Source organism: Coenobita brevimanus, chromosome 100, assembly GCF_032717465.1.
Source record: "Coenobita brevimanus isolate Jiangsu-jjx chromosome 100, ASM3271746v2, whole genome shotgun sequence".
Classification (NCBI taxonomy): Eukaryota; Metazoa; Arthropoda; class Malacostraca; order Decapoda; family Coenobitidae; genus Coenobita; species Coenobita brevimanus.
In genome coordinates, this window is record NC_137053.1 from 37,968,058 (window position 1) to 37,984,747 (window position 16,690).

At 41.1% G+C, this 16,690-nt stretch overlaps 1 protein-coding gene across 1 annotated transcript in view; it reads right to left on the minus strand.

Annotated features, from left to right (window-relative positions):
- nonC (serine/threonine-protein kinase Smg1) overlaps positions 1–16,690 on the minus strand; it is a 1,312,439-nt gene that overhangs the window by 471,787 nt on the left and 823,962 nt on the right. The window contains exon 35 of the mRNA XM_080284159.1: positions 5,420–5,599. Coding sequence (XP_080140285.1) covers positions 5,420–5,599 — 180 coding nt within the window. The remainder of the gene's footprint in view (positions 1–5,419; positions 5,600–16,690) is intronic.

Below are 16,690 nucleotides of genomic sequence, written 5' to 3' on the forward strand. Positions count from 1 at the left end.
ACCCTCATCCCATCCACCAAGTTACTTTATGTCTTGGTGGTCCTCTTGTCCAACCACATGTTACATCAGTAACTCTCAAGAAATTGTTCTTGAGGGCTCTGTACTGTTCATTAACGCTTCAGTCTACAGCTCCCTGTTCAGCCACCACTCTCCTCAACTCGCTATAGAAGGCATCCCTTACTACTTGTTTTTTTTGTATCTAGAACAAATAAAACTTTTAATTTCTGGGTGTCAGTCATTTTGCTATTTCTATTCAAGGACATCAGTCATTTGCTAGTTCAATACTATTAACTTGTGGCTGTACAAAGTCATGGTACTGGTTTGCCAAAACTTTAAAAAACCTGTGTGACAAATACAATAATTAATGTATAAAGAGATAAGAGGGGGAGGGTGAATTTTCCCATGCCATCTGCATCTGCCTTTTGGTCAGTTGTCTTCATTTTGTTCAGTATTCAGTCCTTTTTGCTTGTCACACCAACCAGAGGTCTCCTCAGGGCCACATGATTCCAAACATGCCACAGCTTCCAAATGAGCGGAACAAGTGATACTAGGTACTGTACACTAATTTCCAGCCAGGATGAGGGCAAGGTCCCAACTAAGTTTTTGAACCATCTTTAATTGGCTAGACTATTGGAATCAAGTGGTCAAGGGATATCACACTTGATGAACAAGGTGAGGAAATTTTAGTTGGTCTGGCCTCCAACATGACAGTAAAACTCTCTCATCTAAGAGCAGTACAGCCACATGCACCAATGAACGATAACAGGGACTGGTCAGGCATTACATGAGGAGAATGGGGTATATGGGGCACAAAAGCCATACTCCATTTACTGGTCCCCAGTTATGGGACTCCTCTAGCCCGTCTCTCACAACCTGTGAGTATTGAATGACATTACTGATAGAGAGCTCCAAATCTTCTCTTTCCACTCAGGGAATGAAGGTGTCATCAAGTGTCAACCCAGTTAACCGGTGGACTGCACAATTACCTTTTTTATCCCACCCTGTGGTACACAAAAAATGATGGAAAAAAAGGATTTTGTTTTTTGTTTTTGTTTATTATAATCTTGAAGATAAACATCCAGGGCATCATGTGGTGAAAAAAAATTCTCTCTCTCCATCTTTGCGTAGGGACTTGCGTAAGTTTACATAGGGGAGTAGTGAAAAAAAAAAAAATCTGTTTTTGTTTATTATAAACTTGAAGATAAACATCCACGGCATCATCTGGTGAGAAGAAAAAAGATCGCTCTCTCTCCGTCTTTGCGTAGCGCCATGCGTAAGTTTGCGTGGGGGTCGAGTTGTTTACGGTGATGCATGGCCAGCACAGCCTGAGCTGTTGCCCACAACGTAACGCTACCCAGCCTGAGCTGTTGCCCACAACGTAACGCTACCCAGCCTGAGCTGTGGCTCGCAATCCATGGGTTAAAGGGGACATACTCATTCATCATTCAAGCTCCATGTATCCTGACTCTACTTCATAGGTACAAAATCCACATACTGTATGTGCATGTTACATAACCTATCAGCTACAACCAATCTGATAACAAGCCACCAAGAAAACATGTGTGTCAAACCATTGTCACATGTTCCTCTTTACAAAATTTTCCCAATCAGCTCAAACCACTGTCATCTCCCTAACTTCATCAACCATCATTACTCATTTTCTTATGCATTCATTAACCATATAGTTACTTTCTTCTTGGCCTACCATGCCTCCTTCACCCTTTATATTCACTCAGATATACAATATATAGCTACACCTTGCTTAATACTCTAAAGGCAGAATGTTCCCCTTGGGTGAATAAAGTCACTTGGCAGTTACCAGAATAAAGTCCTACATTGTCCAAGCTATCTTACAGATAAGAACATGAAACCTAGCAACCCATTGTAATTCTGCATTCCAAGCATGTACTAGTTTTATATTTTGTATACAGCACAGTAATCCCTCATTTATCCGAAAGTGCAGTATCCGGATATGTTCAATATCATGATGATGGACCTTGGCACTATTAAACCATTAACCGAATTTACTAGCTATTATCTGGAGTCCCTGACAATCTCTGCTGGCCAGCCAACATGTTCAAACATTCGATGTCATGGCTGCTGGGCTCGTGTTGTGAGCAGGAAGTAGGCTGTAACCCACAACCAGAGCTAAAATATCCGTCCGCCCCTGTACTGGAGGGTCAAAGTTGCGTGCTCGTCTGATCACTCCACACAAACCTCCAGCACCCAAGTAATACGACTGTAACTCAAAAGCAGTGTCAAAACATCCATATCCATCCCCACCGAATGTCTCACAGCCATGGGGCTAAGTCTTTCCTAACTGTCACTGAGATTGTAACACAGACCACAAGCCACAAGTACATATTCGGTGACAGAAGCTGTCCGCCACTCTACCGAACGCTCAAAGTCGCCAGTCACGTTGAGTTGTTTCCACATGGCCACTCAGCATCAACAGACTGCAAGCCATGAGTGAATGTATAGTAAAAGCACCTGTCTGCCTTGTGACAGAAGAGTGAAAATCCTGCCCACAACCTAGATTTTCCCCCTCTCCCGTCCCTCTTCCACACCCTCTTGGCTCCCACCTCACTCCCTCAGTCTCTAAACTCCTCCATGGTGATAACACTGACTAGTGAGTTTTAAATTTTTTTTGTGACTTATCTGACTACTACTGGTCACGTCGAAATTCTGCAAAATCCATGAGAAAGCTCATAGAATTCTGCAGTGCTGATAAAATTTTGCACTAGGATGGTGGGAAGTCACATGAAGGTAAGTTTTTGCCCTGAACACTTCATTCTCACTGCATTTCTGTATTTTTACTTATCAGTTTTATGTGTTTTTATTAGCTTATAGTATAAACACCAGCAAAGATGATGGTATACCATTTATACCCATATAACCAATTTCCAGTGGAATATTTGGCCGTAGAATTTTTTCTGAGCCCCGGGAGCAATCACTCATCACAGATAACTGATTTTCAAATCATATTCAGGTTTTTTGTGGGTTATTGTTGTTTGTGCATTGTTTTCTTGAGGTTTAGCATTAATATGGACAATCCTAGGTGTGTTTTCATGTCTCGATATGGCAGAATGACCGGAAAACAGTGCCAAAATTAGGAGGGGTAATGTACATACAGTAGTGTACAGGTAGGGGTTTTTTTGGTTTTCAGTGTTTTTTTGCATGATTTTCTTGGTGTTTAGCTTTACTTTGGATATTTCTATGTGTGTTTTGATATCTACATATGGCAGAATGACCAGAAAACACTGCCAAAATAAGGAGGGGTACTGTGCATACAGTAGTGTATAGGTCGGGTGTTTTTTGGTGTGCAGTGGTTTTTCTGCATGGGTTCCTTGGTGTTTAGCATTACTTTGGATATTGCTATGTGTGTTTTTATCTCTAAATATGCCTGAATGACTGGAAAACACTGCCAAATTTAGAATAGGTACTGTACAAACAGGTTAGGTAGAGACTGGAGGTTGAGTATAGGTAGGGTCTGGGTATAGTAGGGGAATAGTGTTCAATATCCGGATGTTGCTACTACAAGGACATGCCTTTGGCTCTAATATGTCTGGATAAATGAGGGATTGCTGTAATTACAAAATATATGATGCGTGACCGAACTGGACAGAACTACAGTATTTTTAAAATACTCTCACACTAACCCTAGGTAACAGTAGTAGTAGTAGCTGTTCCCTAGGCGGTCTGGCCAAACTGCCCTGAGTCCCTATGGATGGCCACAGCCGAGACTGGGCTTTCCAACAGAGCTCTCAAGGAGTGTATGTCGTGATGTTGGCACAGGTGATTGTGTGCAATGCAGTCTTCTATAATATGCTTAATAGTATGGGGTGCTGTGTTGCATCCTGGATGGGCATCAGTGACGGAGTCATCCAGCCTCTTTTGACAACTCAAGAGAGCTGGATGATGCCCACATCTCAGCCTGGGCAGGTGGGCCCTGTCCCCACGAGGGAGATAGGATTCAGAAGGATGGATATCAGGAGGCCGTGCATGCAGCTGTGTGTTGTATTTAAGTGAAAGAATGGAACAGTAAATGATATGAGTATAAATATGTTTCTGGAAGCTGGTTTGAGCCATGTGAGGGGTGAGAAAGGACAGTATCTGTGTATGATATTGTGTGCTGGGTGTTGTTTTCATGTTCCTTAGTGTGTGTGATGTGCTGCCATGTAGTGTAGTGGATGGTGTGGGGTTGTGGAGGCTGTGGCAAGAACTTGTTTGCCCTTCATGTCTAGATGATCCTTGACTTTGAGGACTTTGGTTCCTTGGTGTATGTGGTCTGTGGGTGTAGTAGCTGTGCAGCCTGTGATTATTTTTAGAGCCTTGTTCTGTATGGTCTGTTACCCTAGGTAACAGTTACCTACATTAATTCTGATCGTTTTCAAATAATTTCCTGTGCTTGCCCTGATGCTATGATGAAGTCTTTTTTAGCACAATGAGAAAATAACAGTAAAATGGTTAGTACCCAAACTACTGTGCCATTATTTCCATTACACAGCTTTTAGGAATCAGCCTTTGTATCACAGCACTGGTAAGAAAGGATTGCTGGATGCATGGGTGTACTACACATCCATATTTCCTGTTTCACAGGCACAGACCAAAGTGACTCCTCTATTACAGCCATACCTAACTCTCTGATGTCTAATGTGCTGGGGCAAATTCCAACCGTTCCTTACCATTCAAGACATATAACGTCCAACCAAAATCTAAATTCTTGTTACCAAATGGCACATGTGGCAGCCAACAAAATAACAATCAATATGTTTATTTTAAAAAAGCTTTTGTTATTTTTTTTTAAACCACTGACAGGAACCACAGCTATACATGAGTAAGAGGGAAAAAGAAGTATGGAAAGAGAAGCAGCTCCTGCAATCTAAGCAATGGTGAATTATTCTTTCATAAAATTGTTCTTAACTGAGCTGGAGTGACCTTTTTTTTTTTTTTTTTTTTTTTAAATATATAGGAAAGGAAATTATCTAAAACTATCTCTCAGTACATTATCATAGAAAAAGTATATATGAATCTCAAAAAATGAAAACAAAGAAAAGATTTATTGAAATAATTATTTCATTTTGCCTCAGCTAGTCTTGTTTACACCACCAACAGGATAAAACTATTCAGGAGTATTGGGGAAAAAGATGTATGGAGGTAGAAGCAAAACTGTAAGCAAGAGAATAAATACAGTTGTTATAAACTTTTGGCATGTGGCTGTATGGGGGGGGGTGAATTGTGTGAGGTCCCGTGATGGGGGTATATGCTCAGTGATTGGCCACATCTGGATTCAACTTGTGTCTTTTCTTAATAAGAGGGTTAATACTGTCCCCCTAATGTGATCCATTCACCTTCTACTACATGAATGTTTAACAATTTTCCTTCTATTTCCATCAATAACAACATAAAGACCCATTACCTGATGCAGTTGCCTTAGTCCTGAGAGTGCTGACTGAGGGTCAAAGTAACTTTCCGGCTGCCGCAGGGTGTGGAGTGCAGAGGAAATAAGGGAACCATAGGTTTCATGGAAATGACGCTCGTGAGGTGTCTCGGGTGGAGTAGAAGTGATGTCTGCAAGCTGCTCCAGGACAAATAACAGCTATGGAAGGAAAACCAAACACAAATTAAAATTCTGAGCACCATCTTCAGTTGCTACAACTAAATAAAAAACAGCCCCCATTATGATAGGGTAAACCGGAGTAACTTCGCCTAAGGTAATTTTGTCGCAACACCAATAATTCCAATTCAAAGGCCCATACCTCCCAACCTATTGCATGGATTCAGCTTCTGTTGGGCTTATGTTCGTGAGGATTGCTAACCTAACAAGGTCATGTGAAGTTCTGAACCACAGTGCAAAAAAATGGCACTGGAGAAATGAAATTGTTTACCGAAACTTTTCGCATTTATTGCATCAATAAAAACTGGAAAAAAAAAAAATCTATTTACCCATTATTTAAATGTTCCAGGCTAAAACTGGTTCATAACTGATTGTGCTGTTCTCTCTCTCTCTCTCTCTCTCTCTCTCTCTCTCACACACACACACACACACACACACACACACACACACACACAAGATTGAAAAAGTTCAAAGGGCCGCTACAAGATAGGTACCAAGCTAAAGGGATCTAAGCTACAAAGAAAGACTAAACAAACTGAATCTACCAACACTACAGGAGAGAAAGGGGTGACATGATTATGCTATATAAATGCACATCTGAGGAGGAGAAAATAGACATAAATGATTACTTAACTTATGGGGAAGCATCAGCAAGAGGACACTGCAAAAAACTGCATAAGAAGAGAGGTGATAAAGAAGTAAGGAAATTTAGTTTCCCAAATAGAGCAATTGATCAGTGGAATGCACTACCGAATGAAATAGTGTATGCCAAAACAATTCACAATTTTAAGGATATGTACGATAAATATGGTTTAAGACACGGGACAGTATGAGCTTGACTCATTCCTGTAAAGATACAATTAGGTAAGAATTAGGTAAGAACACACACACACACACACACACACACACACACACACACACACACACACACACACACTCTACTGATTTAAGTAAATGATATGGTAAATGGAGTGAACAGTTATGCAAGTCTGTTTGTTGATGATGCAAAGATCTTGAGGAAGGTAGAGGTTGAAGAGGACTGTAAAATGCTGCAAGAGGATCTGGATAAGATACATGATTGAGGCTGGATGTAGGAAATGAAATTCAATGCAAAGAAATGTAAAATATTGGAAATGGGTAAAAGTACCAAGAGGCCATCACTGAATTATATGATGGGTAATGAACTAATCACAAAAGGGAAAGAAGAGAAAGATTTGAGAGTGCTGGTCCAGGAGAGTTTGTCACTTGAAAAACATATTAAAAAGACAGTTAGAGAGATGTATAAACTCTTGACTAACATAAGAGTAGCATTTCATTACACAGATGAGATGGTGAAAAAATTGATAGTGGCCATGATCTGCCCCAGATTAGAATATGCAGCAGTAGTGTGGTCCCCACACAAAAAGAAGGATATAAACAAGATTGAGAGAATGCAAAGAACAGCAACCACGATGGTCCCCAGTCTGGCAGATCTGTCATACAGAGAGAGAGGCTGGAAAAGCTGGATTTGCCATCCACAGAGGAAAGGAGAGAGAGGGGCGACATGACTGCAGTGTTCAGGACCATGATGGAAGTAGATAAAACTGACAGAAAAGATCTGTTTGTATGGGAAAAGAGAGTAACAAGAGGACATGGAATGAAACTGAAGAAGCCAAGCTGCTTGAAGGATATCAAGAAATATAGTTTTCCTTAAAGATGCATAGACCTGTGGAATAGCCTGGACAAAGAGATCATCCAGTTTAAAAACTTAAACAAGTTTAATGCAAAATTTGACATACTGAGAAACAGAGATGGGACCCCATGAACGTAGCTAATTTCCTGTATATCACACTTAGGTAAATCTATCTATCTATCTATATACCTGGGCTGCTTCCCCCCAAGGAAAGGGAGGTAGCCGAGACAGGACGACACACTCCCAATTTACTCATCCACTCAAACACATTCATTCGCATCTTAGCCCCAAAGGGGAGAAGGGACAGATCCTCACTGCACCACACCGAATGAGGGTCAACTGTGCAGTGCAATCAGTGACATCCGCAGCAGGGCCCAACAGCAGAGCTGGTTTACCCCTGCCACATCATAATAGACTCATCCCCTTACCCGCACCTACAAAAATACACCAGCTTTCATGGTTTCTTACATCTAGAGTATTCCAATATATATTTGTACTGAAATCTCCAGTTAATATAATTCTTTCAGATTCCTCTTCCATTCTATACTGTAATGCCCTTAAACTCTGAATTGTACTTTCTGCCAGGTTTCCATATACGCCTCTATCCCAGGTGTCTGTTTTGGGTGGCATGTATAAATCTGCCACAATTACTTTCCCTTCAGAAGTGTTAATCTCTACTGCAATCAGTTCTACTTGTGAAGGTGTATCTAGTTCTATTTCTTTGACTTACAGATATTTCCTTGTTAATATTATAATTTCTTCCCCTATATATGAAGTATTAAGAATATATGGTGTAAATGGGAAGTTGCTGAATGCCGTGAAGTGTACATATGAGGGATTTGTAATGAAATCTCCAGTTAATATAATTCTCTCAGATTCCTCTTCCATTCCATACTGCAATGCTCTTAAACTCTGAATTGTACCTTCTGCCAGGTTTTCATATATGCCTCTTTCCCGAGTGTCTGTTTTGGGCGGCATGTATAAATCTGCCACAATTACTTTCCCTTCAGCTGTGTTATCTCTACTGCAATCAGTTCTACTTGTGAGGGTATATCTAGTTCTATTTCTTTGACTTATAGATATTTCTTTGTTAATATTATAATTTCTCCTACTATTTATTAAGTATTAAGAATATATGGCATAAATGGGATGTCACTGAATGCTGTGAAGAGTACGTATGAGGGTGCTAAGGCTACAGTGCGTGTGGACAGTGAACTGAGTGAACTTTTCTATTTGAAGGTTAGATTGAAACAAGGATGTGTCATGTATCCATGGTTGTTCATCTGTATATAGATGGGGTTATACTGTAAAAGAGATACAAGGTAGGGCAGTGGATGCTGGAGTGGCTTTAATGACAGAGGGTAGTGTGTAGAAACTCCCTGTACTGTTGTTTGCGGATGATAATGTATTGTTAAGTGAAGACGAAGGGCAACTGCAAGGCTTGGTGAATGAGTTTCGGAGAGTCTGTAAGAAATGGAATTTAAAGGTGCCTGTAAGGAAGAGTAAAGTTATGATCTCTGAGAGAAATGAATGTACAGTGAGGTTGGATGAGGAGGAAATGGAAAATGTGAGATTATTTAACCTGTGGTTTGCGCAATTGCCATTTTTATCCCACCTCGTGGTGCGCAAAAAATGATTTTTTTTTTTTTTTCTTAATAGTTTTTGTTTCTTATAAACTTGATAAAAATCCAGGACATCATCTGGTGAAAGAAAAAAAATCTCTCTCTTTCCATCTTTGCGTAGGGCCATGCATAAGTTTATGTAGGGGATTAGTGACAAAATCAAAAAACAAAATCTTTTTTTTTGGTTTTTGTTTATTATAAACTTGAAGATAAACATCCAGAGCATCATCTGGTGAAAAGAAAAAATCTCTCTCTCTCTCCATTTTTGCGTTGCACCATGTGTAAGTCTGCATAGGGGTGGAGTAGTTAGCAGTGATGCACAGTCTGCACAGCCCGAGCTGTGGCTCACAATGCGACGCTACCCAGCCTGAGTTTTGGCTCGCAATCCACAGGTTAAGTACTTGGGGAGTGTGATGAGTAAGGATGGAAGTTTAGAGGGCGAAGTGTTTGCAAGGGTACAACAAGGAAGAAAAGTTGCTGGTTCTTTGAAAGTAGTGATAAGAAATAGGGAAGTGAGCATGAAGTGAAAAAGTTACTGCATGACAGTATTGTGCTACCAACTCTAACATATGGAAGGGAAGCTTGGACCTTGTTGGAGGGACAAAAGTCAAGGGTGAGACCAATGAAATGAGTTATCTGATAGGAACATGAGCAGTCACATGGAGAGACAGACTAACAAATGAAGAAGTGAAGGAGCGTTGTGGTGTGGATGTGAATGTGATAGGAAGCATTAAGAGAAACACACTGAGGTGGTTTAGCCATGTGGAGATGATGAAGAGCAAGAAACAGTTGAGGACAGTGTATGTGAGTGAGATGGAGGGGGAGGCCAAGGATGAGATGGAGGGATGGAGTGGAGAGGTATATGAGAGAGGGAGGTGTGAGCTGGAAGCAGGGCAGTAAATGGTAGGGGACAGGGCGACATGGAGGCGATTTGTCTGTGGCTACCCCGTATGGGATTAACATGTCTGGCAGTAGATAGGTAGATAGATAATTCCTCCTCCTTTTCTTAAATTTCTGTCTCTTCGCCATATACAGTATTGTATTTCCCTAAGTTTATGGTACTGTTTGATATCTCTGGGGTTAATTTTGTTTCAGTTAGGCAAATAATATGAGGTTCCTTTTCTTTTATATAGTCTTTCATCTCTAATAATTTAGACACCATTCCACCTACATTTGAGTACATCAACTTAATCATCTTGTTTACATACTTGGCATAGCTTGAGTCTACTACCTTCTTTCTTTTTATTCCCTGTCAGTTAAGTACCACTTTCGTACTTGCAATTAAATTGCAGTACTATATATAAAAAAGAATTTCTCTTCCTCTGATCTTTCCTCATTATTTGTTTTTGCTTCCTCCCTCTTCTCCTTTAGTATTCCCCATTCCTCTTTAGTCAGGCATCTTTTTATCCATACTTTTTAAAATTCCTCTTTTTCCATGAGTTTGTTTGCATTTTTTAGTATTTCCTCCACAGTGTTCACACTCTGGAAGTTACTTTCTGGAGCCCTGACTTACTTCACTCATATTTCCCAGGCCTTCTGTGTTCCTCTATGTCTTTATCATATATTTCCTCTGATATTTCCTTCAATATGTTCATTATATTTACCATCTCCTTTTTGTCTCTCAGAATTTTGTTTCTCATTTCTTCTTCATTTATACCAGTGATTAGTATAGATCTGTTGATATCTGCTGAATTTTTGACCAGTTTGGGGTTGTTTTTAATTATTTCTTTCACTTCCTTTCTAATGCTTTTCTCTTCAACTTTTGTTTCTAAGTCTTTCCTCACTTTCACCATCTCATCATACGTAGTCTCTACTTCAAATGCTGTGTGTCCTGGCATCTCAAAATGAATGGCTCTTGAATTTGGCTTTCTTTGTACTGATTTTGTTTTTTTCTTGGAAGGAATGATTTGCAGGCTCCTGACCTTTGGTTCCTTCTTTCTTGCATTAAAAAAAAACTATACATGTATCATCTTTGCAACTTCTCATCATTTCGTTCACCTGGGTTATCTTCTCTTTAGTATCACTGCTTTGGTCTATCAGACTGCTTGCTTGCCTAACTGTCTCTGTATCATTGCTGAGCTCCTCCATAATACTCTCATAGTTAACAACTGTACTCGCCATTTCACTAGTCTTCCTTCTAAGTGAAACTACCTCAACTGATGCTCCTCTATTGTTGTGCCTTTTTCATTTTCTTCCTTCTGCATGCGTAATTCCTTCTTAATTTCATCTATTTCAATCTGAAAAGTTTTCTCCAGTTTATTAACTTTCTCTACTAATTCATTACATGCTTTCATTTCAATCAGTTCTGGGTAGAAATCATCATCCTGTTTTCTACCTTTATCCTTTTTCTTATCTCTTTCCATATTCACTTTACTAATGATGGTGCTCATCTTGCGGTAATTCTCACTTAGAAAGATAACTTCTACTTACAAGTTTACCTGCCTGGTGATCAACGACACCCAGCTGATGATGCATTACATCAGCGGATTCTTGCACTAATTGGATGTATTCTATTATTTGGACAACACTTTTGCTTATCCTTGCTCTAATATACTAAAACATCACTTAATTTAACCTAGTACAGAGCTAGACTCATATAAAGATACTGTTTAGGTGTGGCCAGTTGCAGCCAAAGGTGGCCAGTGCAGAGCGAGGTGACAGACGTCCTCCCTGTCTTCCTCTCTCTGTGAGCAACCTAAGCTATTTTACAGCTACATCCAAAGCAAAATCAAAGCTAAAGATAAAATACAGTCCATTATGGACAAGGGGATCATCTATAAACAAGGGAAAGATATTTGTGAAGCACTGTTTTTACAGAGGAAAATAATTCTGAAAGAGATGATTTGGAACATGCCCACACACATTACCAGATATACAAATATCAGAAAAAGAAGCACTGGAAGAGTTAAGTAAATTAGACAAGGGAAAAGCAAATGGTCCTGACAAAATTTCAGGTTATGTGCTACATGAATGTGCAGAAAAATTAAGAAGACCAACTTATTTAATACTCAAGGAATCCTTAGGTCAAGGTAAACTACCTGATATTGGAAGAAAGCAAACATTGTTCCCCTATTCAAGAAAGGGAATAGACAGAACCCACTGAACTACCAACCAGTATCACTGACCAGTGTTGTAAGTATGATACTAGAAAAGCTGATAAAGTTAGGGGTAGGGTTGCGAGAAGTAGACCGAAAAAGACCTGGGATGAAGTCAATGTAACCTCAGGGATAAGGGACTGAACAGGGAGGCTGCCTGAAATTGTGAAGCATGGAAAGCTGCCATTAGATGACCATGGCCGATGCATGGAAGCATGCTGGAACCTATATAAACGAAACAAAATGATACATCCAGGAAGCCATGTTAAAAAATTGAAATTAAAATCACTCTCATCTTAAATGTCAGGACCAATTTGCCTAGCCTCAGGCTCCTCATGGGGCAATGTAAGATTGGATGATGGATGGATGGATAGAAAATCATTTTGGTGCTCTTTATGGCTAAATCAGAACAATTACTGACCTGGAAAATTGCATATCCACGTCAGGATGTCCTCTTCCATCTCACATCCATTAAAATTGTCTCTGAATAAAGAGCAAATTATATATGTCATTATCATCATTCCAACCTTCTTCCTACCCAAGGATGGAATGGAATGGAATGGAATATGAAGTTTAGGCCAAAGGCCAAGCACTGGGACCTGATAGGTCATTCAGCGCTTTGATGAGTGAGATATGAAAGACGATAGTTTAAAAGAATGAGTATAAAATTTGAGAAAACTACTACACAATAATCATGCAACTAAAATCGTAGATAAAATGAAAACAGATGTAGTCAGCAAGCCCTAAAACATACCTATGACAACACCAATCACAGCTTGCAGTATAGCCCTGTCTCCTTTAAAAGTGCCATAAGGCTAGAAACATTTGCCCTATTACCTAAAACAACTGATAGGGATCCCCTATTTGTTAAAAATTTCGCCCGAGAGCGGGTATAGGTCGGACAGTCCAATAAGAAATGCCTGCAAGATATTGTGACTTGACAGATGTCACACTGGGGTGGGACCCCACGGTCCAAAAGGAACCCGTGAGTCAAACGCGTATGGCCAATTCGCAGCCTAGTCAACCTCGTCTCAAAACACCGACAAGCCTGAGAAGAGGATGACCAGGCATAAACCGATGGCCGAATCTCTTTATACTTCGAGTTATTGGCCAGGGAGGGGGAAGCCCATCTCGCCTGCCGCTCAGACCAAACAAAGTTACAGATAACGGTCTTCAAATCAGAATAGGGAACATTATTATACCCAACAGAAGGAAGAGAACATGCCGATTTTGCCTCTTTGTCAGCAAATTCGTTCCAATAGAGATTAACATGTGACGGTATCCGGCAGAACGAAACAAATTTATACTTTGTAGCCAGGCGCCAAAGCCAAGACTGAATCTTCCTTATTATAGGGTGGAATGTATTAAACTGCTTAATGGCAGTCAAGCTTCCATAGGAGTCTGAATATATTGTAAACGTCTTTCCTGGCACTGAGAACGCCTCTTCAAGAGCCTTCTCAATAGCAGTTAGTTCAGCAGAGAGAACAGACGCATTATTAGAAAGCCATCCAAGACGTACACCCCCTTTATGGACGACAGCACAGCCTACACCCAGGGGTGACTTTGAGCCATCAGTATACAACTTTACTGAGTCTCTGTGGAGAAGGGCATGGCGCAAAAACTTCGATTTAGTTTCTTCATCCGAAAAGATTTTTCTACATATGGTTTTGGGACACACATTAGGTTCTGGAATAAGCCAAGGAGGGAGACTGCTGTAGCTTACTGGTTCAATTTTTTGCTCCCTCAGTGATGCGTCACCCACAGGAAGCATGCGAATCTGGAATGATATAGAGGCTCTAGGACCACAGAACTTAGACGGGTCACACTACAACAGAACATCTACACAAGGATTGGTGTAATGATTGCTCTTAATTCGCGCAAAGTAGCGAAGCCCTAACTCATGCCTGCATAAGTCCAGAGGAAGCTGGTCTGTATCTACATATAAATTCTCCACAGGGGAAGTGCAGTAGGCACCCGAGCACAGTCGTAGTCCCGTATTGTGGAGCACATCAAGCTCATGAAGTTTGGTCTTACATGCAGAGGCATAAATTTGGCATGCGTGGTCAATCTGTGACCGGCACAAAGAGTTATAGAGCCTGAGAAGGGAGTTCCTATCAGCACCCCAATCAAAACCAGAGACCATCCTAAGGATATTTAATTATTTCTTGACTTTAAGCTTCAGATAATCAATGTGCTGTGACCAGGAGAGACGTAAGTCAAAGATCATACCCAGAAACTTAACCTCCTTCTCAAAAGGGATGATGTCATTGTTTAACTTTAAGTGTGGGACAACCTCCTGGCGTGCGCATCTAGTGAAGCGGACTGCAACAGTCTTGGAAGGTGAAAAGCAAAAACCATTATCATCAGCCCAACGACAAATAGTATATATGAACTTCTGCAGGTGATGATTAATCTCGACTGCGTCGTAGCCAGAAACACAAATTGCCAAATCATCAGCATACAGGGAGCCCACCACAGGGCGGGAAATCTGATCGAGAACTCCATTGATAGCCACAGCGAAACAGGTGACACTAAGAATGCTGCCTTGGGGAACACCCTCCTCTTGCCATAAACAACACTCCCCTACCCCCCCCCCCAAAATCCTTGGTGTAACATACATCAATGTCATTTAAACAACACATCACAAACATTAAAAATAAAATAACACCAAGACTCAATGCTCTGAGGTCACTTGCCCATACAACATTCGGACACAACAAAGAAACCACCACCACAGTATACAAACAATACATACGTTTAGTGATGAATTATGCAAGCCCTGCCTGGGCTTCTAACCTGACCAAAACACACTACAACACTCTACAGACTATACAGAACAAGGCCCTAAAAATAATCACAGGCTGCACAGCTACTACACCCACAGACCACCTACATCAAGAAACCAAAGTCCTCAAAGTCAAGGATCACCTAGACATGATAGGCACCCAGTTTCTTGCTGCAGCCTCCACAAACCCACAACATCCACTACAGAACATGGCAGCACATCCATCCACACCATGGAACATCAAAACAACACCCAGCACACGATACCATACACAAATATTGTCAACTCTCCCCCCTCGCCCACCTCAGACCAGCTTCTAGAAGCATATCCACACTCAGATCACTCGCCGCTCCATTCAGTCACTTAAAGACAACACACAGCTGCATGCACGGCCTCCTGACATCCACCCTTCTGAATCCTATCTTCCTCGTGAGGACAGGGTCCACCTGGCCAGGCTGAGATGTGGGCACCATCCAGCCCTATTAAGCTACCAGAAGAGGCTGGATGACTCCGTCGCTGATGCCTGTCCAGGATGTAACACAGCACCCCATACTATTAAGCACATTATGGAAGACTGCATTGCACACAATCACCTATGCCAACAACACAACATACACTCTTTGAGAGCTCTGTGGGAAAGCCCGGTCTCGGCCATGGCCTTCCGAAGGGGCTCGGGGCTGTTCGGCCAGACTGCCTAAGGAACAACTACTACTACTACTACTACCATCATCTTTGTTTTATCTGCATTTACTCTCAAGCCCTTGTGCCTCATATCATCTCCCTGCTTCCTAAATATTTCCTCTGCTGACCTTTCATTCTCTGCAGTCAACACCAAATCACTGGCATCTCCAGTGATAATCCATTTCTGAAGCCAAATGACAGGGCTTCAAGCATCATGATAAACAACAAGAGGCTAGGCCACCACACAGAACACTCCTAGTCACACTAGACATTAGCAAAGCTTTTGATGCTCAACCTCACAAACCTCACAAACAAAATATTCAACACAAACATGCACAATAACACAAAAAGATGGCTGGCAAACTATTTAACAAGGAGATGTGCACATTTAACATTTGCCGGTCAGTCATCGAACACCAGAAACTTCACAAACGGTGTCCTTCAAGGATCTGTTTTGTCCCTGACACTCTTTAACCAATACATTCATGACATACCAACATCCCACGCACCACAAATACACATAGCTTCCTATGCAGATGACATAACACTAACATGTACACACCAAAATGCAAACACAGCTGCACACATCCTCCAACCTTACCTCAAAACACTACACGAATGGTTCACAGCTAACAGACTCAAAATGGTCCCAGCCAAATCTACAGAGACCCTTCTCGCAAACAGGACGGCAGAACATAGTCACAAGCCACACCTCAGCATAAACAACACCCTCCTACCAAACACATACACACCCAAAACCCTTGGTGTAACGTACATCAATGTCATTTAAACAACACATCACAAACATTAAAAATAAATTAACACCAAGACTCAATGCCTTAAAGTCACTTGCCCATACAACATTCAGACACAACAAAGAAACCACCACCACAGTATACAAACAATGTATATGTTCAGTGATGAACTATGCAAGCCCTGCTTGGGCTTCTAACCTCACTGAAACATACTACAATACCCTACAGACCATACAGAACAAGGCCCTAAAAATATTCACAGGCTGCACAGCTACTACACCAACAGACCACCTACACCAAGGAACCAAAGTGCTCAAAATCAAGGATCACCTAGACATGAGAGGCACACAAATTCTTGCCACAGCCTCCACAAACCAACACCATCCACTACACTACATGGCAGCATATCCACACACACCATGGAACATCAAAACAACATCCAGCACACGATACCATACACAAA